General features: G+C 35.7%; 1 protein-coding gene across 1 annotated transcript; it reads left to right on the top strand.

The window, feature by feature from the left end:
• Positions 1-874: 874 nt before the first annotated feature.
• COXFA4 (cytochrome c oxidase associated subunit FA4) lies at positions 875-7,485 on the top strand. The gene is made up of 4 exons (XM_039862373.1): positions 875-1,051; positions 2,152-2,240; positions 2,886-2,946; positions 7,268-7,485. Exons 1-4 carry the CDS (start codon positions 1,010-1,012, stop codon positions 7,322-7,324), a joined length of 249 nt encoding a protein of 82 aa, XP_039718307.1. The 5' UTR covers positions 875-1,009; the 3' UTR covers positions 7,325-7,485.
• The last annotated feature ends 3,777 nt before the right edge of the window (positions 7,486-11,262 follow it).

Below are 11,262 nucleotides of genomic sequence, written 5' to 3'. Positions count from 1 at the left end.
CTACTCTTTCCAGTATCAATTATTTGTGTATCATTTGATTAACGCTTTAAGCTATACATGAGGTTGGGGGCGGAGGGAATCTCATTATCCTCGGCCCCCTAAAATCTGACCCGTGGAAGACTTTAGGGTTAAAAGACAGATAAATGAAAATTTACTGGAATATTGGAAAATATTATGTGTAGGGACACGATCATTTAAAATATATTTTAAGAATTCAATTTTGGGCCCAGGGAGAGGGGATAATGGCAATGTCGCAAAGGTCTTTGTGGGTCTGAACATTCAATTGAGGGCCAGGACCTAAGGGCTTAGCTATTACAGGACAGAACCATTGCCATATTTAAGGCATTTACTTTTTTAACCTTTGCCCATAAGAGACAGTCGAAGCCAGGAAGCAGCTGCAGTCTTCTTAAACCGCAGTCGTTGACCTTAGCGGCAAGAGACTTGACCTGCCCTCCTGGCTCCCGGCGCTCAGCTGTTACAAGCGCCTCTCAGCTCCCTCTGCGGCGCTCAGAAGCCGCCAGCGCGCGACCGGCACGCGCGCCCCAGCGCCTCCGCCCGCAGAACCGGCTCGCAGGCGCCTAGCAGGAGGACCCCTCTCGCAGAGCTCACGGCCCATTTGTTCGTCCGCCCGCCCGCCTCCATCTCTCAATGCGTGGCCTCCTGAGCAACTGCCTGTCTAGTCAATACAAATGTTCTAGTTTTCGACGCAAAAAATTACCCATTGGGACTATATACTTCACAGGAATAAGAGTGTTCAATTTGGAGTGGAATGTTGTAGGTCTGGCCAGGTTAGAGCAGACGCGACAGGCGCTGGATAATGCAGGCACTATTAAAGACAGCCGCAACCGGGCGCTCCTGCCGCAGGCGGCCCTCTGAGCCAGGGGTCCTTCAGATAGGAGGTCCTGGGTGACTTTGGAAGTCCGCTCATCATCTGTGCAGAGTCTAGCCGGTTCCGGGCCTTGCAGTATTGTTTTTCTTTGCTTCCGGACCCGAGACCTCTGTCGCAACCATGCTCCGCCAGATCGTCGGTCAGGCCAAGAAGCATCCAAGCGTAAGTTCGTGACCCCTTTCTCAGTGTCTTCACGGGTCCAACCTGTGTCGGATTGAGGCTACCTCCAATCCCCTGGAAGCTTTCCTTTACAGCCACTTATCGTTCATTCCTTGAGGCTGGACTCAGTTGTCCCAGGCCCTTGAGCTCTGACCTTCTACGCCGTGCATTGTGGGGTTTAGGGCTGGCGGGGTGAAGGTGAGGGATACATTCGAGGAAAATAAACTAGTGAATGTTGGAACATTCTGGTGGCTGCGTCTTCTTGCAAATTGCTGGGACGAAAAGAAATAGTGCACCGTGTAGGTTAGAGACCAGCAAAGGTCAGGTTACCCATCTGTTGTGCTGTTAAGGATATTGTTTGTACTCACTGCATTGCACCACCAGGCCTTGTGGCAAATGTAAGGCTCTCTGATCTTGGAATCCTTAGTTTGTCTTTACGTCTTGACATTTTGGCGGAGTTCGATAGCGTAGAGGTTAAGCGCAGTTACATTATTTCGTATGTTTCATTTTCCCCCAGCACTTCTACGTGCCGTGGTCCTAAAACTCAATCATCTAGTCTTTAATCTCTATCTTAAATCCAACTATCTGACTAAGCATTAAGCATTGGTAGCAGTATGTGTTCAGAGATTATGCCTAAAACCTGTATTTGTAATAGGTGTATTTCTCTTTGCTTATTCAGACTCTTTATTTTACTATGTTTGTGTTTTTCATAATGCATATATAGAAGTAGGCTTGCCAAGAGCTTGTTTTTCAGGCCTCGAAATACAGGAAGCCGGGAAATTTAATGGGAATGGTGCATAAATATTAGAGAAATTGAGAAGACTTGATGTATTTTCTTGGAAATTTTTTAAATTTAATTTTTTCTCCCATATTAAACCAGAATCATCTTCACATCCTTTGGAAATTCCATTTCTTTTGAACACAGTTATAAGAAATGTTACCTCAGTGTAAGGTCTACCTTTATTAAAATTTTAAGACAATCAAAAAATAGCAGTTTGAAACTTGGGAATTAGTGTGTAAAAACTACTGTAGCCTTTTCGTTATTAGTATCTAAATATTTGAAGATGACTATTAATACTTGTCTATTTTGTATTTGGTTCTAGTTGATCCCACTCTTCATATTTATTGGAGCTGGAGGTACTGGAGCAGCACTGTATGTCTTGCGCCTGGCATTATTCAACCCAGATGTCTCGTAAGTACTTAAAAACATTTAGAACTTAGATGGTTTATCAAGCTGATTTAGGAGCCACAGTCTTTCTGGGGAGTTAACATCCACTAATAGAAAGAACCTGAATTTTGTAGTCACACAGTAAGTTCAAATCCCTAATCTGCTGTTATTTACTTTTCCTGGTTCATAAAATCATCTAAATTTCTCTGAGCCTCATTTTCTTATCAGTAGAGAACTGCTAATATCTATCTTGTAATGTCATAAAAATTGAGATAATAATAACTTTTTGTAAAATATTTAATCAGGAGTGCTGGTACATATAAATGTTTTTTGCCAGCTTTCCAACAATAAGGATTTTTTTTTTTTTTAAGTTGGAAAACAAGCAAGAAAAAAAAGATTGATTCATTGTTAGTTTATGCACTTTTCTGTATATCATTTCGTTGATGAAATAGAAAACTTTAAAAACAGCCAACTGTTTTTAAATAACTGCCCCAAGAGTCTCTGTGTTCTACCTTGCTATAGATCCTGTCTCTCAACTTTATAGTGAAAACACCATGCCTCACCTAATAGAAAATTAGATTAATTTATTCAAAATATTAGCTTTTAAGAAGTGCAAAACTATTTTAAATAGTATTTTATTACTATAACAATTACAATGTTTTATTTTAGTTGGGACAGAAAGAATAACCCAGAACCCTGGAACAAACTGGGTCCCAATGAGCAATACAAGGTAAGCTACAGAATTGTTTCAAAATTGCTGGAAAGTATGTTTTAATAAATTTTATCAGGGAGTAGGGTTTTTTCGAAGTTGAATGTACAAGTAAAATTCCATTATAATGATCTTTGAAGAGCTGCTAGATCATTTTCTGAAATTAAAATAGCATAATTTTCTAATAACTATATTTTTCTAAGGACTTTATTCAGTCTTTAGACTCTGGATGTGAGATTAAGATATGTCTCAATTCTACTGATTCGATGAATAAAAAGGGAGAGATAGTATAGCTATTCTAACATTTTCGTAGATCTTAGTCTAGTGCAGTGGTTCTCAAACTTCAGTGTACATAGATATTAACCGGAAAGATTGTTAAAACAGGTTCTTCAGCTGTACCTCTGCAGAGATTCTAATTGAGTTGGTCTGTTGCGGAGATTGAGAATTTGCATTTCTAACAAGGTTTCAGAGAATATCGATGCTGCTTGTCCACGGAGCACACTTTGAGTATCATTAGTCTAGTGATTGCTTTGGTTGACTTTTCTTTCTTATTAATGTGGTGGAGGTATTTCATGTGATGATTAGTTGGCAGAAATGAAAGTCAGTTGAAACTTAAATTTTACCATGAACTTTCTAGATAAACTTTTTAACATCTTTCTTGAAGAGGGGTTTGTGAAACTGCTCTTCCAAAGAATGATTTTGTGGATTGAGACCATTTGTTTATCTTATTGAGATATAATTGACGTATACCATTGTGTAAGTTTGAGGTATGCAGCATGTTGGTTTGATATTGGTTTGATACATTTATATAGTGCAGTTTTATTACAACAGTAGCATTAGCTAACACTGTTATCACATCACATAATTATTCCTTTTTTGTGTTGAGAACAATTAAGATCTAGTCTCTTAACAACTTTGAAGTTTATAATACAGTTTTGTTGACTATTTCACTATGTTGTGTATTTGATCTCCAGAACTTATTTATCTACTAGTTATAAGTTTGTACCCTTAAACAACGTCTCTCCAAATACTCACTCCCTAGTAACATTCTACTCCGTTTTTCCAAGTTCAGCTTTTTAGATTCTACATATCAGTGATATCTATATAGTATTTTTCTTTCTCTGACTTATCTCACTTAGCATAATGCCCTCAAGGTTCATCCATGTTGTCACAAATCTGAGACCATTTATTAATTCCCCAAACATAAGCTTCCTTATATGTAAGAATTTTGTGTACCAAAGACAAACCCTTGCAATGTCAAACAAATAAACAGAAGAAAAAACAGGATAGCTTTATTAGAGTATAATTCACATAGCATTCAATTTACCTATTTAAAGTATGTAACTAACTTATGCACTTTCCATTGTACGAAGCTGCTTCATCCAAAGAGAGAAATAGCAGTTTGTTTAAGCACCTTCAAGAAGAGATACCCTGACCAATGAGTGTCCAAGACCCTTTAGCAGATATACCTCCGTGATGGAGATGGATGCTATCATCACCGCTAACAGCAACTTTTAAGATAATTATCACCTTTTGCTGTTACAAGCTTTCCATTTAACCTTCAGAGTATGATTTGGTTTCCAAATCTCTAAACCGATCTCCCTCCAAGAAACAGAAATGTGCTGGCAATGCTGAACTGATCTGATTTTGCCTCATAAATGATAAACAGGCATCATGATTTATTTTTCTCTCATGATTTTAAGTCCATTCTAGAGAAAATGATTCCAGATCCAATAAACTTTTAAAAAGAAAACCAAAAACAAAACAAAAAAACCCAAAAACCAGGCCTTACTTTTTCCACCAAGGAGCATATTAGAGTCTCTGGGTATGTGTAATTCAAAAAGCTCCCCAGGTGACTTTGATAATGAAGCTCTGGAACATGATAACACATGCAAGTATGAGGCGATGTGAATTGGAAATGGAATGTTGCTGCAACAAAAGTCGAATGCTTATGGTTAGGTTGGGCTGTGAATAGCTATGACGCTGATAATAGAAACTGGGAAGATGAATCATAGTGGCAAAATATTTGATAAAGTGTCACCTCATATAACTTGGAAAGTAGACCATATGTCTGAGAGTTATTAGAGAAAAAAAATTTGGAAAACAGGATGTTAATGGACTATTGTTGGCTGTATTTGCCAAGAGATAAGCTTGTAGAGGAATTGAGAGATTTGCAAGCAGAAACAAAAGGAAACCAAGTCCAGAAACTAGTGAGCCTAGTGGGAATAAAGCCTACTACTGCTCTAAACTCAAACAGTGAGGTAGACTAGATTATTTTATCATTCAGTGCCCCTCACCTAAAATAATTTGTTTTTCTGGCCCACTGACATCAGGTTTGGTGGCATGACTTGCTCTGGCAAATTGTAAGTGAGGAAGTGATATCTGCCACTTCTGAACCAGTGCATGGTTCCCCCCATTGTTCTTTTTCATCTATCACGAGACCAAAATTGACAGTTAAGGATTACTTATTCGGGATTGGATTGGAACAGAGTACATGGAGCAGTCAGTTTATAAGTGATACTTAGTATGAGTGAAAAATAAACTATTGTTGTAAGCCACGAAGATATGGGGGATTTTTGTTGCCACTTTGCAGTCTAGCAAAAGCTAATTAATACAAACAACAGAGAGGGCTAAAATAAGATTTAAGCATTAAAGGCCCATCCACACTTCTCAACTGAATAAAATATCCTAAACCCAAATCAGAATGTGTTATGCCTTCCCAACTGTTACAGAGACGTCAAGGTCATAGCTTCCATTAAATTGAGAAGAAGAATGGGGACATGGAAGCTGAAAAATAAAACACATTTAAAACTTACTTCAGCAGAGAATTTTGATACTGGCACATGGAACCAAATAGGAGCAAATACATCAGAAGCCTGCTTAGTTTTGAGAAAATGGCAACGATATTATGTAGGGGCTTGGTCCTGCTTCTTATTCAGTGTTTGGCAACTTGATTTTCAATTGCCTCTTTTGTAAATTAAGAATTAGTAAGGTTGTGATAATTAACTAAGATAAACAAAGCATTCTGCCCTCAGTGCCTGGCATCTATTAAGAGAACCCAGCAAATGTTTATTTTGTTCTTAATATATAACCTGCAGTTCCTTTTATAGATATTCCATCTAATATTTTGTTCATAATAGCACAGCATTTTTTTTTTTAAGTGTCATCTAGGTTTAATTGCTTCATAAGAGAATACTGTCAAAACAAAAAATTTTGTTTTATGGCTTATTCATATTTCTCTGACTAAAGGTCTGTGTATGTATATGTATCTCAAGGATAAGCTTTACAACCTGGCAATTTTCCTTTTTTAAAAAGTCAAGTAAATAAGAAATTTTCAATTAGAGACAAAGCAAAGGGTTTGAAGAAATAATGGATACAGATGTATGAACGTCCTGCTTAAAAAACCCTGAAGAAAATGTTGATAATTCTGCAGTTTGGTTCTTTTGGAGTTAAATAATGTAGTCTTCAAGTAATTATAGCGTAATCTCTTAAGTGTTCTTTGGCACAAGAATGAGTAAACCCAAGATTCCAGCCTTATTTGGGATTATGTACAAATCCAGATGTTTCCTCAGAAATTCTAGAGCAGTTTACAACATAAATCATTTAAAAAAAATTTGTTGGGAGTTAGAGGCAATTTTTTAAAGTAATCATAGTACGATTTTTTTCTAAAATTAACTTCCATTGAATATAAAAAATTTGGACATTACAAAATTTCCAAATATATAGTATTTAAATACAGTATTATTTAAAAGCTTTTGTACCAGAAGTGGTCAGTTGTCAGTTTGATATTGATGCAGTCTTGCTTAGAAAGTGATAGGAAAACCATCAAGGCAACTCAATTTGTGTCTAAAAAGTTATGTACACCATACAACAAAGCATTACCTTATATTACTAGCCTATCTTGGTTACTATAAATCTTTCCTATCTAATTTATAACATCTTGCTAACCAAAGTAGGGACGATATTGCTTGGTATTCCTCTATTCTGTTGGAGATTCATTTGTATATTTAGTGGAGATGGAAGTAAAAACTTAGAATTGGAAATACATATCAGAAGGAATTCTTAATCACTTTGAAACAGAATTTTTTATAGGTTCTGACTAAAAGATTACACTAACGTTGCTCTTCTGTGGTAGATTAAATAGTTTTACCTTACACAACCATTATTAAAGGACTGGAATTTTAGTGTCCTTCTTTGAATGACTTTTACATTGTTAAATATGCTTAAAATTTTTCATGTCTGTAATTTTATTATAGAAATCTGAATAAAAATAATTCTAAAACTTCTGTACCATCTATGTATATTTGATAGATTATCTAAAATATTTTTTTTCTTTTCCAAGTTCTACTCAGTGAATGTAGATTACAGCAAACTGAAGAAAGAAGGTCCAGATTTCTAACTGAAATGTTTCTTTATAAAGCTGCTTAGAATGAAGGTCTTCCAGAAGCCATCCGCACAATTATCCACTTAAGAAGGAAATATTTCCCCCTCCAAATGCACAAAATCGTGTTGGTGTATTTTGTTGGGATTTACACTGATTAATAAATGTTTGAAACTTGATATGTCTCACTATTTAATGCTGAAAATCTGCTCTGAACTTTATAATTAGGTTATAGGAAATAAATACTAGAATTTAAGGAATTTTTTGAATTTCTATGTATTTGTATAATTTGAAAATAAGATTTTAAGTTCTTCAGTAAAACACTTGCATTTTGTGTATAGGCCATAACTTCCCTAGAGCACAATTAACAACTGGAAATTATACAAAAGTAGATTGGGAAGAATATTCAAGCCTCTTCGGCAGTAGCAAAATGCAAACTTGTGGATTTCTGTTACTGGCTGATATCGAAGTATGTGCAGTGTTAACAATTGCTTTTACCATGGCATTCTCCTTGCTGAAGATTTTAAAGGTTAAGTGGCTGTGGTCCTGCCAGGGATTGCAGTTGAATCTGAGTCCATCACTGCTAACCATGGAGCTAGTGGCCAAGAAGAGATCCTGAGAATTTCTGATGAATCTTGGCAGGTTTTCAAAGGAAAAGAAGTACATTAGTAGCAATTTTAAGATAGGGAAAATGTGAAAGAGTTATCTTTTTCATAATGGGCTGTGGAATTGGAATTCAGTTGGAGAAAATATTAATGTGCTAATTGATGTTGCTGGTTAACATGGCTCACACTATTTAGATAAGTTGCAAATGATCCAATTAGCAGAATATTTCAATGATGACTAATCAAGAATTAAGCTTGTCTCATATATCAAGTTTTCATATAGGTGTGTATTTGTAAGTCATTACATCTTAGAAACTTGAGGAATTTGAGACAGTTTTGGATTTTAATATAGAAATATTTTGTTTAAAAAGGTCATAAAAGCACATTTACATGCCAGGAACTAAACTAAATGTTTGAATTACATGGATAATCTCAAATAAAATCTTTAAGAAACTAAGACTTGTATTAGTTAAATTACTCAAGTTCTTTCTTAGTCAAATGTGGATATTTGAACACAGGTGGTTTTGAATCTAGAGTGCATTTGTTACTTGACTTTCCCTACTTCAAGCTCCTGTGTCACTTGCATAATTTCAGTCTCCAGAGCTTGCCACTATTGACTTTCTGAGTCAGATAATTTGTTGTAGAGGCCTTTCCTGTGCATTTTAGCATATTTGGCAGTGACCCTGTATTTTACCACTATTGGCCAGTAGCATTCCTCCCTTCCCCAGGTTGTGAAAATCAAAAGTGACTTTAGATGCTACCAAATGTCCCCTGATAGGCAAAATTGTTCCATTCGCACCCATGTTGAGAACTGTGCTAGACATAGTACAAATCACCTCCAAACTTAAGATTGTGTAAAGAAACATTGTAGCCATAGTTTTAGATACCCAAGTAATTGATAACACATTTTTTATTCACAAAAACAGTAAGCATTTCCAAGTATATGCTACATTAAGATTTGTAATAGCATTTTTTTAGTATTGAAGATAATTGTATGGATCCTTAAAGATTCTTAAACTTCAGATAACATCCCCTTTGTCTTCAGTATTCCTGGAATTTCCTAAGTAAAAATGAATGTTAAATTTGGCATGAAATATAGTATGTCTTGAAGAAATTACTTCGTATTAACTGCTGCTCAATGGCAATAGAAGTAAATTGTCACTTGGGAATACATCAGATGTCAGTGCTTCCAGGAAAGATAATGTGCTCTTTTATTCCCCCGTTAAATGTCTTTGTTTAGAATTGTGCTTTACTGTGCTTATTTAATCATACAGCAAACTGCTTTGTCAGTTCCTTATTTTAATGTGGTTACTATGCAAAGTTGTATTGAAATATAGATGTCTTGGGTTAGCATTTATGTATATTTGGAAAGTTGCAGTTTTTAGAATTTATGAATGCTTTCCCAGTAGGTACTTGGGGGGGAAAAAAAGATCCAAGCAGGAATTATTCTGATTTTCTCTTTCAAATTTATTAACCCACCCTAATCAAATTTTACCGTTACTGCCCCACTAAAAATGCTTTTGTTAAATTCATTGATGACCTTCATGTTTCTAAATTAAAATGTAAATTATTAGTACTCATTTTGACCCAACAGTAACCGTTAACACAGTTCCTCTGAAACATTTTTATGCCTGTTCTATCTCTTGTGCAATACTGTCTTTGTTGGGTTTGTTTGTTTTAACATCATTGGCTTTTCTACTCAGTCTCTTGGTGCACTTTCATCTTTGTGACTTTTTAATGTTGGAGTGCCACAAAATAAAAACACTTGGGACTTTTTCACTTCTGCAGTCTCTTCACCCAGTCTTATGTCTTCAAACACCATACTTTGGATGTCCAAGGTGATTTTTCAGACCAGGTCTTTCTTTCATATGTATATGTATATATACAGACAAGCATATAGATCTGTCTATTCACTTGACCTCTCCATGTGGGTGTCTAATAGGCATCTTAACACGATCAGTTCTGGATTTGTGAACATCTCAGTTCCCATATCCATAATCTTTTTTCCCACTGTCTTCAATCTTCAGTTTATAGGAACACCATACTTGATGTGTTTAGGCCCAAATCCTTGGAGTTTTCATTAACTTTTTTTAACATTCCATAGCCAATCAATAAATGAATAAATCATGTTTATTAAATAAGTTTTGCTCTAGCTTCAAAATATAGCCAGAATCTCACAGTTTTCAACATGCCATTCTTATCACTGTGGTCTTGACCCATCATCATCCAGATGATCATCCTGTCAACAATATGGCCTCAACATAGCAGCCAAAGTGATCTTTAATATATAAATCAGAAATGGCATTCCTTTACTCAAAACCCACCATTTCCCCATTTTACTCAATAAAAGCTAGATACTTAAAACTTTCTGACTCCACTTTATACTATTCTTCACTTTGCTCATGCACCTCCACTCACTGGATTGTCTCGAACTTTCACAAACAAATATTTCACAACTTTGCCATTCCCTCTCTTGGAATTTTCCAAATGCTGGCATGGCTCACTCATTTTTCTAGTCTTTCAACGTTACCTTTTCAATGGAGCCTTCCCTGTCCAAAATTGCACACCCTAATCCACTCCTACCACTGTTTATATTTCTCATCTTTGTTTTTTTACCTTGGTACTCATTACCATCCAATGTGTTATGTAATTAACTTATTTTGTTTGAAATATCCACCACCACTAAAAAGTAAGTTTCATGAGGACAAGTATTTTTATTCATTTGTTTATATGTCCTCGACACCTATAACGGATCCTAGCATATAGTTGGTTTTCAATAAATATTAAATGGAAAAATAAAGGGCCAGTTCATCAAGTGTCTAGAACAGAGTAGTCTTAAGTGGCTACAAGTGACTCTTGATGGAGGCAGAGAATCAGATTTGGAGATGGTGGAATATCTTTTGCAGAAGGACTCTGACCTATGCGCTCTCATCACCACTCTCAGTTGATAATTTTTAAATCTTTTTTATTTCTCACTAGGACATTGTACCAAAACCACATCTCTTATCCTGAAAATTGAAGGCTATTTCACAACATTTCTATCAAGATGAATCTGAATGAAGAAAGTAGATATAAGCACAAATAAAACCAAGATAGGTCCTCCTTTTATTTAAAAAAAAAAAAAAGTCCCCTGGAGTCCACAGTACCATAGTCATCATTGCCAAAAAGTATTCATTATCTTTGGTTTCTATTTTTTATTTTTTCTTTTCCAATTGTAAAGTCAATGTATGCTCAGCACAATTAAAATAATTTATTGGAAAACTCTTTTAAGACTTTCTTTTAGTGGTTGCAGAGATTATGTTAGAATGCTATTCTGTAACCACTTCCTCAAAAATAGGTCATTCAGGAACT

Source organism: Pteropus medius, unplaced genomic scaffold, assembly GCF_902729225.1.
Source record: "Pteropus medius unplaced genomic scaffold, Ma_sr-lr_union100, whole genome shotgun sequence".
Lineage (NCBI taxonomy): Eukaryota > Metazoa > Chordata > Mammalia > Chiroptera > Pteropodidae > Pteropus > Pteropus medius.
The sequence above is the reverse complement of the archived record's forward strand: the minus strand, read 5'-3'. Positions and strand labels throughout refer to the sequence as shown.